Here is a 15848-nt window from a genome sequence, read left to right on the forward strand (position 1 = left end):
TTTATGGGGCTTTATTAACAACATTTGTTAGAGAACAGTTCATTCCTGACAGCTTTCAGTCTACTAGTGAGGTGCGTTTGTGGACACACCCTAATCAAAATATATGCAGCCAACTTCTTGCTCTGGCTAAGGTGAGGGAGAAGACGCGCAGATGCACCTAACACTGATCAATATAAACGTTTCAAATAATATACACATGGGGAAAGAGTCATAGCTTTCGGTGCCTAGACTTAACTGCACAGACAAGAATCTCAAGGCATTTCCTTCCCAGTAGCCGCTCTGAGCTGGCGCCCAGCCTGGGCGAGATTTGGGGCGTTCTCCCTTTGCCTGCACCCGCTACGTGCGGTACGGAGCAGCCCCCTCGTCCCAGGCTCGCTCAGTCCAGCTCGTGACACCGTCCGCTCCCCGCCGCACCCTGCGAGTCCAGCACCACGGCGGTCACGTACTCCCGGGGAAGGCTCGCGCCCCAGCTGGGCGCTGGTTGGTCGAGGGATCGGGTCACGTGGTCAGGAGCAGATAAGGGGCCGCTCCCGCGCCGCGCCCGCAATCCGCCGGAGCTACCGCCCCGCGGGGACAGCTGCGAACCCGGTGCGAACTCCCGCTGGTAGCTCGAGCGCCGGCTCTCTCGGTCAGTCGCCGCCTCTGCCTCATGAGCTGCACCAGGTAGGTTCACTGCAGACTCTCCTCCTGGGAGCGGAGGGCTGCGTGCGGCTGCGGGCAGGTTGGGCTTCCTTTCCCGTCCGTCCTCTCTGCAAAAGCACACCCCGCGGGAGGGCAAGCTGACGGACTGCCGAGTCGAATCTAGCAGGCGGAGGCCTCGAAGTGTGGAGGTTTGCTCTGTACTTTTTAGGCGGAGCTGACTTAATAACTCGCATCTTAAACCGAAGTCGTAATTACGGACGGTCAGCTTTAGTTCTGAATCCCTCATGGATTCTCACTGTTACCTCTTGGTCCTGCACAAAGGCTCCAAGGACTGGTAACTTGAGGGAATAGCGCTCTGACATTGCTGGTCGGGTAGTTTAGCTTGGGGAGAAAACTACAGGACGGTGTTTGCATTCATTCGGCCTTTTCCACTCTTCTTACTACGGTTTGCCCTAGCAAACTCAGACTTGGGTTTGAGCAAGTGATGATTTTTGAAGTCTTGGGCTAGGCTTTAAAATTCCAGGGAAATCGCTAAATTCTACAACTGTCTTTCTAAAGTGCAAAAAGTAAAAATGCAAAACAAGCCTCCCCACAAAACTTTCAATGGCTTCCTCAGACAAAATTTAGTTCTCTAAAAATCCTGCCTGTCAACTATTATTAGACCCCCAAATATAGCTTTACCTTTCATTTGCTTGTTCTAAGTTTGTAGTTCTTCCAGAAAAATCCCAGGCCTAATAAAGTAAATTCTGCACGTGTTTTTCTTTTTTAACTAACTATCCACTTTGTGATGAAACCTACATGCTTAGAGCTTCTGTGAAGAGTTATGGGGAAATGTCATGTACAGTATCCACAGGACACCTCTTATCTGTAAGGCCAGGATCGGGAGAAGAGCCCATTAGCTTGGCAATGTGTACGAGGGCTGTGGGCCAGGAAAAAAAAAATCCTCCTTGATGGACACCTCTTAATTTAATATCACTGAGCATAGTTTTATTTACATTTTAAAATAGATTTATTGTCTTTCTAGTTATAAATAACCATTGCCCAACCATTAGAAAATGCCAAAAAAGTACAAAGACAAAAATAGATCACCTATAATCCTAGCTCCCAGAGATCATTAACTTTTGGGGGTATTTCCTATTAAGTTTTTCAATATTTATAAGTTCAGATAAATAATATATTGAAATAGTTCAATTTTTGTAAATCAGCTTTTTCAACTGAAATGTGTACTCTTTATGGGTGTCTTTCTACTAAAATAGATCGTGTAACATTTTTAAGTGCATGCATTGCTGGGTTGCATTCCAGCCGGTTATGAAAAAGAGCATGATAATTGAAATGCAGAGATAATTCTCTGACTTCACTCTTTCCAGCCTTCAAAATCTGAAAACTGTTCTATGAGAATTCTTATTTCTACTTTTTTTTCCCTCTTCAGGCATGTTGCATTTACAGAAACATGTAATCAATTCAATAGCAAAATCAGCATAGTAGACAGAGTGTCGGCTCCAGAACCCTTCTGGGTTTTAGCATCACTGGAAGCTTTAAGAACATGTGTAATTCCTTGTCGCCACCTCCCCCCCCCCCCCCAGCTGAGGTTCGGCCTCAGTAACTCTAAGTCTCAGGAATCTGCATTAAAGCTAAAGAAAGAAAACCAACTCCCTAGGCCATTGTGGCCAGACAGGTTTGAGAAACATTGGTCCAGAACAGTGGTTTTCAGGGGTGTATTAAAGATTACCTTGTCCAACCCTTTTATTTCTCAGATGAAGAAACTGAGGCCCCCCCCAAATGTTTTAAGCAGTTAACCCATGGCCTTGTGGCCAGTTAAGGGTAGAACCAAATATGGAATGCAGATCTGATCATAATATTGTTTTCTTTTATTACATAGGATAGCACTTCCCTAATACTCAGCTGTGTAGGCAATAATTTAGCCAAAACAAAAAATAGTATGTATGTATTTGTGACTGGGGAAGAGTATTCCAGATCCAGGTGATAACTACCCTTCTTCTTCTTCTATTCCAGAATGATCCAGGTTTTAGATCCACGGCCTTTGACAAGTTCTGTCATGCCGGTGGATGTGGCCATGAGGCTCTGCTTGGCTCATTCGCCACCTCTGAAGAGTTTCCTGGGCCCTTATGATGACGTCCAACGAAGAAATTTTGTCAACAAATTAAAGCCTCTGAAACCGTGCCTCAATATAAAACAGGAAGCCAAATCACAGAATGACTGGGAGAGTTCACACAACCAAGCCAAGAAACGGGTTGTGTTTGCAGATTCCAAGGGCCTCTCCCTCACTGCCATCCATGTCTTCTCTGACTTCCCAGAAGACCCAGCGTGGGACCTCCAGTTTGATCTCCTGGACCTCAATGACCTGTCCTCTGGCTTAAAACTCCATGAGGAGAAAAACTTGATTTTAGACTTCCCTCAGCCTTCAACCGATTATTTAAGTTTTCGGAGCCACTTTCAGAAGAACTTTGTATGTCTGGAGAACTGCTCTCTTCAAGAGCGAACAGTGACTGGGACTGTGAAGGTAAAAAATGTCAGCTTTGAGAAGAAGGTTCAGATCCGTATTACTTTTGACACTTGGAAAAACTACACCAACGTGGACTGTGTCTACATGAAAAATGTGTATGGTGGCTCAGACAGTGACACCTTCTCGTTTGCCATTGACTTACCCTCCGTCATTCCGACTGAGGAAAAAATTGAGTTTTGCATTTCTTACCATGCTAATGGGCAGGTCTTCTGGGACAACAATGAGGGTCAGAATTATAGAATTGTTCACGTGCAGTGGAAGCCTGATGGTGTTCAGACGCAGACGGCATCCCAGAACTGTGCATTCCAAGGGCTGCCCCCCAAAACTGAGTTGGAGCCAACAATCTTTGGAAGTCCAAGGCTGGCCAGCGGGCTCTTCCCAGAATGGCAGAGCTGGGGGAGAATGGAGAACTTGGCCTCTTACCGATGAATTAAGCAACCTAGTAAATGGTCTTGACCTCTTGTATCCCCATGTAATTCTAAGTCTATAATGTTCAACATTAGGAAGTCTTAGCTACTTTCCTTTAGTAGGCTTAGGTTTGAGCTTGTGAGAGCTGGCTTCAAAAAAATAGCCACTTGAGAATTTAGTGTTGGGGTCTGTATGGATGATGCTATGCAGTTTTGCTGTGAAGGCTCAGGTGACAGTCTGGAACTCCATATTTGTAAAAGTAATACTTTTCCAATGCCATTTCTCCTTCCCTCTCAATTCATAAAATTGCTTTTATGCTGGGCATGGAGAAGTTGGAGAAGGACAGTTGATGGTGAGGGAAAGCTGTATTAACGGTATGAGGAATGTCTGAAAAGTGTTCCTGAAAGGCTCTGGAGGTCAAGTTCAAGTAGAAGTGTGAGGTCCGATACTTAACTGCTGGCGAGAAGTGGAAGGTTATTTTGTTTTTAAGTTGGTTTTACAGTTCTCTCCTGGGGAAGGAATTTGTAGAGGGAAGAAAAAGATTCACCCTACATGGAGAAAAATGAAAGAAACCTTAGGGATAACGGGTGGTATTGAGGAAAGGTGAATTATAATTCTGAAGGATCAAGATTTTAAGTGAAGCCTTCCTGTTCAGACATGATTCATTAAAAAGCATGATTTGGGGAAAGTTTAAGCACATCTGGCTTTGCAGTCTAAGTGACCTTGTTTGTGATTAAGGCATCATCCTCACATTCTCAGTATAGAATGCTGCTTAACCAAAAAAACCACGCCATCACCAATGGCTAGCAACTTGTAGAGACTCTGTCATATTGAAGATAGCTCTTTGCCAGTGCCTTAATTAAACCAGAATATTGTAGCTGCTTAACCCAGATATCTGCAGGGTCATCTGATAACTCACAATTGTTTGGCCTCACGAGAAGGTCCACTCTGTCTACTGGCATCCCTCCTGCAACGCTGTTGTATCTTTGAGAGTGTTGTTGGTGTATACAACTCACACCCTTCATATTGAAGGCGGCTTACTTTTCCACCACACTTTTTCCATGTGATGTTGGAAGTGAGGACTGACACTGATTCTCCATTCAAGAATCCAGTACCTTGCATTAAAAAGTAGCAATTTATTTCTTGCCTGTATTCATCTTGATGTTTTAAGTCTTTTTACCAATTTCTTTGAAGTCAAAGTGTTTTTTTAAATGGGTATGAATTGTTTTGGATGTTTTGTAATATATTTGTTTATATATGGCATATATATCTATATCTATATATAAAGGTGTGCATAAATCCATTCTGTAAGATCAAGGACAGTAGTCCCTGAATGTTCACTTCTGTCATTGTGTGAGTCGATTGTGAGGTGTTCAGAGAATGCAGTTAGTTTTAACACATGTGGTCTGCCACACTTGAACAAGTACTATTGGAATAACTCTACTGTGACAGTATTTGAAGTTTGGTTAGCACTCACATTTTTTCTACTCTAAATATTTCACTCTCCTATAGCTATCTTTAGTGAACTCATCACTTTAAGAATAAAAGTGTTTGATATAACATCTAAGTATGTTTTCTTTGTCAGAGCCCTAGTTAGTTAAATAAGAAATCATGAACTGAGATTCTCCTGGTTTGTTTAAGGATAACTTGACGGGGTTAATTTGGGTCAGGAACTGAACTTGCCTGAGGGTTCTCACATGGTCACAGTCTTGTGGGTTACCTCCTAATACCTGATCAGTGGGGCTGGGGTCCAGGGCAGTGACTTAAGCTGCTGGGACTGTCCTTCTTGGTCAAAGTTATTTTGGGGCCACTTCTCGGCTTTACAGTGGGGGAGGAAACGGTGTGGGAGAGGATGAAATGGCTTCTCTCTGAAAGGGGTGAAGCTTGGAGCTACACAGAGGGCACAGAAGGGGGCAGTGGGTTCAGCTCCTTGGGGTAAGAGGCAGCAGGTCTCTGCACCTAAGCTGTAGTTTCAGTTCCTGCTTAACATTCCAGAAAGAGCATCTGCACAGTGTCTCTTAAATGTAGGGGAAAATAAGTGACCAACCTACTAGAAAAGTCAAATTATGAAGAACAAATTTAATCATGTCATAACACCCTCTTCTTCAGAAGTTGCGAACTACAGGCCTGCAGGCCATATCTGCCTGTGGATGCATTTTGTTTGACATGGGCTCGCTCGCTCTTTGTCTCTCTCTCTTTCTCTTCTTTCTTTTAAACAGAATTTATTGCCAAAGTTAACAGCAAACTACATTTAAAAAAAATTCAGATTTTCTTTTCCTCAATTTCCAGATCTTTCTGTACAGTGACATCCACCTAGAGTTGAATAGCAGCTACCCCTGTAGATGAGGCATGTGTCCCTACATGGAGAATCCTGCCTTATGTTGTCACAGTTCCCACCTACTGCTTCACTCTCTTAGATGGTCTGCCTGACCTTTCTGGCATTGGAATTCATTACCCTTATTTTGTCTCCTCTGGCTCTCTGTTCATGCTGATGGTTGGGTGAAGGAGAACATGGTCTTCCCACGGGAAAGAGAAAAAGCAAATTTGAGCCTAACAGTGACCTTGGAGACCATGGGACTTCAATGCCTACTTTTATAACAGAGCAGGGAAAAGACTTGTTCAAGGTCCCATGCCAGGCTGAGTCAGGCTGGAAAATAACCTTTAGGCTAGACAGTGATGTTTTGACTTTTGCTTCATACTTCCTCCTGAAGTGTCCCTCCTGATCCTTCTTTGTAGCTGCTCCCTGTCTTAAAGAGGGGGTGCTTTCCAGGCAGGCATGGCTCTGGTCAGCTCTTGGCAGCTCGACCTGAGGCTGGCTCATCCCCAGGCTTCATGTGAATGACTGAAGGGGAGCTTAGCCAAAGAGCAGGGTGTCCCAGTGTTTCATATGGATCAGTCATCCATATTTCATGTCCTGACACCTAATAGCAGAAACAACACAGCTTTGAAAATTTAGCATGGAAGGATAGCTTGAATTTGAGGGGCATGATATTCTATTCCCCCAAAATAAGGTTTAATTTAGTTATTTAAGGGACGACTCTGTTCTTTGATAAATTTATGGCTCTCCTTTTAGTTTATTCTGAATTGGAAGGCTGGACATCCCTGGTATAGTTAGTGAACTGTGTGCATCTTCACCACTGTGAGCTCAAAAGTTATGCACAAGTTTGGGTGGTGCTTCCACCTGCAAAGAGACAGTCTCTTCTTCAGCTTTTGTTGTCAGGTGGTGCACAGTGTGTTCGCAGCCACTGGGAACTGTAGGCTGAACAAAGCCACTTGCTAGTGGGCAGGGATCCTGAACCAAGAGCCACCCCTCACATGACTCCTCACCCTCTGGCCTTTCCCTTCTGCCAATGAGTGGACACCTACCACTGGGTTTAGGAGATCCCTCTAAGCCAGTGGTCCTCAACCCTGGCTACATATTGGAGTCACCCGGAGAGCTTTAGAAAGTACAGATGCCCATATCCCTTGAACTCTTGGATTCTGATTTCACTGGTCCGAGTTGTAGCCCAGGTGTTGGAAATTTTGAGACCTTCCTAGGTGTTTCCAGTATACTTTAGGGATAAGAACCTCTGCTTGAAGCAGTGTGGTGTTTTCAACTGCTCCATGTCAGGGAACAGGGTCATATATGGACCAGAGGATTTCTCCACCCACTTCTTTTTTTTTTTTTTAAACAGATGATGAAATAGAGGCCCAGAATGGTTTCAATTTACTCAAGGTTATCAAAGTAGTATAGCTTGGACCCCTGACCCTTTCTTCCATACCCTTTCTTGCTAAACAACCTGAACATAGACTTCTTAGTTTTACCAATCTAGCTTCTCTTTTTCTCTTCTGTGATCTTTTGTATGTAAGGGTTTGTTAATTAGGATGCATTCGGTTGCAAGTAACATGATCCCTTGACTCAACTAGCTTAAACAATAAAGAAAAGTTATGATCTCATAATGTGAGTACTAAGGTGGGCTGTTTTCAAAGTTGATTAATTCAGTAGCTTGAAAGTCAGGTTATTTCCTTGTTTTCCCCCTCTCATTCTCATTCTTTTCAATGATCCCTGTGCTAACTTGCTTCCCAATTATAGAATGGCTGACACGGTTTCCCAGTATTATATGGAGACAACACCATCGAGTAGAAGCTCATCCCTTTCTTGTGTTACTTTTTACCACAAAATAACCTCTTCTCATCCCTCCATCTACCAAAGACTCTCCCAACCCCCACCACCATGTTTTACCAGGGTTAAGTCACATGTCAGTGCATGAACCAATCCTTGGATAGGGGAATTAGACATTATGTTTGGCTCAGACAAGTCAGGATCCCCATACCCTCCACTCCATCCCAGCCAGGGGTTAGAGGATTTCTGACTTCTGAAACACAAAATTATATGGAGGAAGGGGGTACTGAAACTTTAGAATTTGCAAATACCTTGAGTGAGAAATGCGTTGAGTTGTCAGGTTCAGTTTTCTGCATGTCCTCCCTGCAGAATATTGACTTCTGAATTCTTAAATTTTTATATGTCAGTGGAATAGAAAGCATAAATGAAGATTAATGGCAGCTCTACCCTAGCAATACAAATGAATCTCACAAACAAAATCGAGCAGAAAAGCAGGCTGCAGGAAATTCAGTACAATTCATTTATGCAAGGTCCAAAACCACACACAACTGAATGTATAGATTTTTAACAGATCTATCTATTCATCTATCTATACATCTATCTCTATATCTAAGGGACAGCAAGAAAATAAGTAGAATTGGGCATAGTGACTAGTTCTAATGGAGGAAGATGGAGGGAATTGGAAAGGGGTACAGACAAGGATTCAAAAATATTGCTAACAATTTTAAAGCAAATTTTTAATGTATACCATGGAATATATTATTTCATATGTATCTGTGCACATGTATACATATGTATAGGTACTAATAGAATAGGTTTTTATTAGTACCTATAAACAAAGTACAAACTTTCTTATTTGAATCCTATGTAAAAGTTTGATTTTGTTTTCAATATTTTTGGGGGTAGGTAGGGATGATCTCTTCTTTGTATGGGGTGAGGCAAAAGTAGGCTTACAGTTGTGAGTACACAAAACACAGTTTATTCTCATATTATTATTTGTAAATTATTATATTATTTCCCATATGAACGAGTGTAAACCTACTTTTGCCCCACCCTGTATAAGCCTTAAGAATAGCAAGTTGCCTTGGGACAGCTGGGTTTTGAAAGCATTGTTCTGCCAGCTCTTTGTATGTGGCTTGAATTAATGACAATGGACCATTTATTTTTATTTGTTTTACTAGCCTTCTTCTGAGATGCCAGATTGTGTCCAATTAAGTAAAAGTTTCCTTTGTGTTCTCATCACTGCTGCAAAAATGAAAATTATAGCTAAATCCAGCTATTCCCTGGGTTCTTAGTGCTCATACCTAGGGCTCTAGCTGACGAAAAGGGAGATTCTGGTTAACATGATAAACATGTCCCCTTAACCTTCTGAATGACAACTGTGGAGAGGAAAGCTCCCTGTTGCTACTACCACCACCTACAAAGACAGGCACCGGTACCACACTGCCTTTCTGATTCCTAGCACAGTCTCCAGTCCCTTGTACATCTACCCTGAGAGTGCATCAAACCTGGGTAGAGAGAAGCAGCCCTCCATCTTGGGACCAGTTCCAGTTGCATTATACCATCTAGTTACTAATCTTGGAAAAAATGATCAGGCCACAGCTGTGCCAGAAAGTTGCCCTTACAGCAACAAGACATAGATGCTGCATATCAAAAAAGGAGACAGTCATAATGATGGCTGATGGGGCTCCTGGCTATTTGCCGACGCAGCTTCTCATAGCCCCTTTGCCCCACTCGTGGTCTGTTCACTGATCTAGGTATTAACGCCTCATGAAAGCATGCATCTGCTGCGTCAGAGGGGCTGGTGAGTCACAGCACTTCCTTCAGGAGATGTTTTATCCCAGCCATTTGTAATGCTGGTCAGATTCAAAGTAACTAGACACGGCTGTAAGCAGAGACACACAAAGACTCAAATATCCAGTTCTGTACACTCTTGGATATGCAACCTTTAAAACTAATCTTTGGATGTGCCCTCGTTAATAGACTATAAAGTACTTGCTCATATGTCTGCTTCTGGTTTTATGATACATTCCTTTCTCTATGGAAGCTGACACTCTGTCTCTGGCCATTTAGGTCATGTGGAATCAGACGTGGCCTCTAGCCAGCACCTTGATTTTGCTGCTGCTAAAGTCTTGGCTGGCAACTTTAAAACATGGAAACAAACCCCCAAAGCAACCACTTTGGTAGCAAACAACAAATATTCTGTGTGCACACTGAACTATTTTCATAAGAACTGTCATTGTCACAAAATTGTTTTGGGGTCTTAGAGCTTTGTGTTGGAGGCACATACTTGACACGCCATTTGAGCTGTCACATGCCCACGGGGGTGCTGAAGGTGGGGGTACTATCTGGGTGCCGCCTGGGACCTAAGATATGGTAGGTAGGAGGTAAGGTTCTCTTATTTCTCAAAGGTGGTAATTGCTGTGAAATGCCATGTTTGCTTTTCTAATTTTCAAAGTCTGGCTTCTCAGCACAGTCCACATATGTGCCCTCTTTTAGTTTATGCTCATGGTGGCCCTGGATCCTGGGTTTGCTTCTGCTGCCGAGCCCACGTCCAGGTGTCCTGCTGAGGGTCTCCTCCTAAGGGTGGATGGACTACACACCGCTGGCTGCGCCCTTGGTCCTGAGAGGTGGTGTTTTGGAAGACGGGATGGAGGAGTTCCTATGGTCAGCCCTTGGACACGTGGGCTGGAGAGTCTGCGGTATAAGGGTGAGGTCAGGGTGGGAAGAGAGGGGGCTGGGGCCTCTGACTGCATTCTTGCCCTGGGCCCGTGAATCTCACAAGCCCGTAACCCCGCCCACTCTTTCCCATCTCCGCCCTTCAGTTCCCTGACTGTCAGCACCCTTCTGATCTCTGTTCACCGCTCTTCTCACCTCACGCTGACTGCTATAGAGAGAACTCTCAGCTGGCGTGCTCTGCAGCAGGCAAACCAGCCATGTCTTTCCTACCTGTCTTTGTTCCCGTGCCCTTCCTCACACTGGTCCTTCATTCCAGCTGTCCTCCAGTTTGTCTCTTAAAAGGTGGGGTGGGAGCAGCGAAGGTCAGTTGCCGGAGGGCAAAGAGTAGAGGTCATGGGGGTGGTTGACGGAGGCCCACCTCTGTAGCGTTTTACAGGTTTCCTTCCCTTGGTGGACGGGCAGGGACCTCGTCTTGGAGTGATACGGCAGAGAAGGTTGAATTGGTCTCTGAGTCCTCTTCAGACACGCAACGCGTCCTGGAGAAGCTGGGGCCCCTGGAAGACTCCCCCGCAGCAGCGAAGTGGTGGAGCTGCTGACTGAGCCGTTGGAGCTGCAGTGAAGGACACGGAGGCACGGGGGGGGGGGGGGGGGGGGGGGGACTGTGGCGCCTGGGAGTTCTGTCAACCTTTGGTCTTGACATAAGGGAATTAGCATCTTGTGACTCTGTGTGTAAATACTGTATTAAAATACCAAAGGCAACTTTTCTATGTCTATTATGTAATGTGATATGAGTCCAACCTACCTAAATTGGATTTGGGAGAAATTTTACCCTAAGGAGGCAAAAAGCAACTAATCCCATTGTTCCTTTTGCTTTTCCTTCCCTCTTGGGCAGCTGTCCTCTTATCTTTCAGGTGGAAGCTGGCGTCACCTCCTCAGAGTGGTCTAATCTCAGATAGGTAGTTCTTGATAGTGTCCCGCGTCCATTATTTCATCAAATGTTGCCAAGTGCCTGTGAAGTACCTGCATCTCCCATTCATGTCCTCGTGAAACTTACATCTACTAAGCATTTATTAATGGCAGGCACCATGCTAAGAGTTTTACTTACATTTTCTTATTTAATCCTATAGAGTGGGGACTATTATCACAGACATTGGACACATAAGGAAGCACAGGCACAGCCAGGTTGAGTGACCTGCCTAAAGGCACACAGCAAGGAACAGGGCTAGAATTCCAGGATCTGGAACCCAAGATCCAGAGCATGGACATTTCCTCTCATAGTACCCTGTTCTTTTCCTTCAACCCATTTCACAATTATAATTTTGCCTGTAACAGGATGTTAAGTGAGACCTCTCCTGCCGTCTTGGAACAGCTGCCAAGGCCCGCAGGTGACAGAAAAGGTGCTAAGCACCCCATGTTCCTAAAGAGAGCTCCCAACTTCCACCCCAGGCAGATGAAGAGGCAGAACTGGTTCTAATGCCATCAACCCTGCCCCCACCCCAGGGTCTCCCAGATTGCTGAGCTGGAGAAGGAGGGGGGGATCCTCAGTCAGCTGACGGGAGGAGCAGAGCTCCTGAGAGAGGATTTCTGCCTGAGGCAGGGAAAGGAGCGCGGGGCTGGGGTGGGGGAGGGACTGGCTTTGCGAGCCACTAGTATCGTATTTCCTGGCTGGACATATGCTTGGGCAGCAGTCCTGCTGTCTGAGCTGTTATCTATTTGTGTCCCAGGAGGGAAAAAGACATCGCAGAGAGAAGGCAGGGCTACCAGAAGGGATGGCAACAGGGCAAGGTCTCTCCCGCAGCTTGGAGGGCAGGATGCTTGATTGTCCCATGGGTCCAAAGGCCTGAGCTGAGTGGCTGGCTCCCACCCCGACAGCCACCATCTGGATGAGGGGTCTCTAGCCATGTGAGTCTGTGAAGTGGGCTGTAGGGGGTGGAGAGGAAGAGCCCAACCCCCCACTGCTGTGGTACACCAAGCCCCTTCAGCCGCAAGTCTTACCCACTCTGAGAAGCCAGAAGGTTTTGGCTCAAATACAAGATGGGAGTTTACATTGGTCTGGACTAAATTTCAGTAACCGAACATGACAGGAAGTAATGGAATCTGTCGGAGATATTTTAAGGGGAGCAAAGGGGACAGAAGATCATTTGACATAGCACAGCTAAAAACAGTGTTTGGAAAAACTTAGAACTATGTCATGTTTATTCTGTATTTCTTTGGAACTTCTTGGTGAACTGGTACTTGTATTTTAATTTTGTGTTCATTTATGCACCACCTCCCCTGGCTAGACGGTAAGCTCTGAGGGCATGTCCTGTCTGTTTTAGTTACTACTCTGTCCACAATACCCGGTCGTCAAAATACAAGTTTCTTAAAGTGATAAGTAAAAGACATCACGGCAGGCATTGTTTGGTTATTAATCTCGGCATTCCAGATATCTGAGCAGATTCCCCAGTAGGTATCCTGGAATCTTAGCTACCAAAAGGCTGTTAGTAACAGGACCTCAGGGCAGGGGTCAAGGGCATGTGCATTATAATCACACAGACCTGGGTTCAAAATTCAGCATGCACAGTCAAGTAACAGAACATCAGAGCTCCCCTTCTATCTAGAAACCGCCCCATCATATTGACAACTCGGGATTGTCGTGAAATGTAAATGAGATCATGTATGTAAAGCACTTACCATAGTTCCTGGAACAGAGCAAATTTTTCATAGAGTGGCTTTGGTTATTGGGGGTGCGCAAGTAATGTTTTAAGATATGTGTGGCTTGAACCATAGGCAACTTTCTCCCCACCTCCAAGAAAAAAGTATATTTGCAGATGGAGAAAGTTGGAGGAGAGACATCCCTCCCCCAACCCCCGAGATGACCTCCCTCCCACAATTTCTACGCTCCCCCAAGCCCTTATTTCAACTTTTTTAAAAAAAATAATACTTTTTAAATAATACTTTTTAAAGATATTTATTTGTTATTTATTTATTTGTTTGTTTGTTTTTAGAGAGAGGAGAAGGGAAGGAGAGAAAGAAACATCAATGTGTGGTTGCCTCTTATGCACCCCCTACTGGGGACCTGGCAGGTGCCCTGATTGGGAATCGAACCAGCACCATTTTGGATCCCAGGCCAGTGCTCAATCCACTAAGCAACACCAGTCATGGCTTTTTTTTTTCTTAAACATAAAAAATATAAGTAAAAACAACAAAAAAACACTCTGTGTGGGACTAGATCCTGGCACTATTGCTGGTCCCTTCTTCTGGGGGCAGAGTAGGACTCAGGGACAGTCTCTGAATGGGTTGCTTCAGTCCTGGACACTCCCTTCTGGCCTCTTCCCCTCCTAGGCCCGGCTTCCTTAAGTCCTCCAGGTGTCTGGAGGAAGAGACCAGGCTGGGCCGCCCCTTCAGGCCAGGAGACTGGCTGTGGCATCCACTGGACCCTGGGGCCTGCGGGGCAGGTCTCCAAGTCCAAGCAGACTTCCTTGCCGGTGCTGCCTTCTCTCCCAGCCACGCAGGGCACCTCTCAGCCACCTGGAGTAGAACGGAAAGGTTGTGGCCTGGCAGGGTCCACTGGGTGTGGCCCAGGGCACCTCTCCCTGAGTCCTCCAACACAGGCCAGAAGCCAGGCCTTCCCCACGCCCTGAGGGATGAGCAGGGCCTAAGCCGATTTGGCCCTTCGGCTCACGCTGGCATGTCCAGGCCCAGGTACTCAGGGTTCTCTGCTGTAAGGGTTCCTTCAGAGGTGCTGGGTGGAGAGCCCTGCTCTGATGGGTCCTGGTTCCAGTAATAAAGGTTGTCAAAGGCCTGGGCTGAAGGCTGGAAAGGGGTGGGGCTGAGGGGCAGCCCTGCTGTTGGGTGCCAAGAACTCGGGGTCCTCCACAGCACCCCCAAAGTCAAAATGTCCTTGACAACCTCATTCTTCCCAGTGGAGAGAGTCTTAAGGGAGAGAGTCTTGGGCTTTTCCAGAGTGACTGTCAGGTCACAGAGGAAGCAGAGTTCCCTCTGAGGGTGATGGGGGTCTTCAGGCAAACCTCTGACTTATTCATGTATTCTGGCTGGGGACAGCAGGTCAGGGGGCAATGTAGCCATCAATCTCAGGAGGCAGGGGTACTGTGGGGTCCTCACTGTACTGCTGTAGAGGGCTGGGGTCATGTGGGGAGGCTCTGTAGCCCCTTGGCCACTTTCACTCGCAAGTTGCCATCTAACACATCAGAGCCCGGCCTTTCTGAGGGTGCCGGCGGAGGGCTCCTCCTGGGAGGGGCTCCAGCATCAGTTCATCACCCCTACTCCTGGTGGATGGGCTCCGATGCCTCCAGTGGGCTGTGTCTCCAGCACCCGGGACAGCGTTTGGTTGAAGAAGTCTTGATGGAGTATCAGGTACTCCTCAGCATCCACTAGGCGCCCCCTGTGTTGTCATCCTCCAGCAGTAATCAGTAGAAGATGCTCTCCAAGGGGCTGGCAGCGTCCCAGTCCTCATTCTGGATGACCACAAAACATTGGGGGTCCTTGGCCATACAGGAGTACTTGGCCACTAACTCCTGGAGCCAAAGCCAACATTCGGAGTCAATCATCTAACATTTGACCATGATCCTATAGCTGTCAATGTTGCAGACAGTTATTCCCTTTTCTCCAGCAGGTCAGGGATATCTCGGGCTAGGATCGCATCATAAGGTTTGGCTCCAAATGTCACCGGCTCACATGCAGTCACACTGTAGTTCTACACATCACTCTGGTTGGTGAACCATCAGCAGAGAGTGGACTCCAGTGCCATCCACTTTCAGGCACCTTGCCCCTGTCCGGGTGGTACTCCATCTCATCAACCTCCATCAGCTGAGCCAGCCCAAAGTCTGTGATCTTGGCATGGCTGGGACTCTTGACCAGCACATTCTGAGCAGGCAGGTCCCTGTACACAAGTTGCACATCTCCAAGTAGCTCATTCCTTCAGCCCTCTGCACAGATGGGTTCAGCAGGTCCGCAGTTTTCCTGGGTGTGGTCGAGGAGGCAGCCTTAGGTCATAAGCTGTCACAAGCTGTGTCGTCAGCTGTACTGTGGAGGTCAGGCAGATGCTCAGGAGGCAGGACACAGAGGGGGAGTCCACAAATGCTTCACCAAGATCGTAGGCAACTTTTTTTGAGTAGCATGACATGAAGCTTATAGTATTAAGATTAAGAGCTTTGAGAATGTGGGTGGGGGGCAGTTCATAATTCTGTGTATGGGACTGATGAAGAAGGGCTTCCGGGGCCTTTAGGGTGTGTGATATGGGAATCAGGTGAAGATCACATATGGGAAAGCGTTTTGCAAACCTTGCAGTGAGGAACTGTGTGAGGACTTAGACACTTACAGCTAAAACACTGCAAGAGTTAATAACAGGCCTTGGCGGGCTGGGTCTTATTGTTTATTTATAGACATGCCTTGAGGAGTTAGAGAGGGGAGGGAAAGAAAAGAATGTGTTTGGGAGTGTGTGTGTGTGTGTGTGTGTGTGAGAGAGAGAGAGAGAGAGAGAGAGAAAGAGGC

The 15848-nt window shown here is 46.2% G+C and overlaps 1 protein-coding gene and 1 pseudogene across 1 annotated transcript; one reads left to right on the forward strand and one right to left on the reverse strand.

Moving 5' to 3' along the window:
- Positions 1 to 519: 519 nt before the first annotated feature.
- PPP1R3C (protein phosphatase 1 regulatory subunit 3C) lies at positions 520 to 5141 on the forward strand. Its single transcript, XM_037156644.2, has 2 exons — positions 520 to 663; positions 2656 to 5141. The coding sequence occupies exons 1-2, from the start codon at positions 650 to 652 to the stop codon at positions 3593 to 3595; spliced, it is 954 nt and encodes a 317-aa protein (XP_037012539.2). The 5' UTR covers positions 520 to 649; the 3' UTR covers positions 3596 to 5141.
- Positions 5142 to 14015: 8874 nt separating this feature from the next.
- On the reverse strand, positions 14016 to 15480 carry LOC119057740 (receptor tyrosine-protein kinase erbB-2-like; annotated as a pseudogene).
- Between the last annotated feature and the right edge of the window lie 368 nt (positions 15481 to 15848).

This window comes from Artibeus jamaicensis, unplaced genomic scaffold (assembly GCF_021234435.1).
Source record: "Artibeus jamaicensis isolate MK-2021 breed Jamaican fruit bat unplaced genomic scaffold, CSHL_Jam_final contig_332, whole genome shotgun sequence".
NCBI classification, from domain to species: domain Eukaryota; kingdom Metazoa; phylum Chordata; class Mammalia; order Chiroptera; family Phyllostomidae; genus Artibeus; species Artibeus jamaicensis.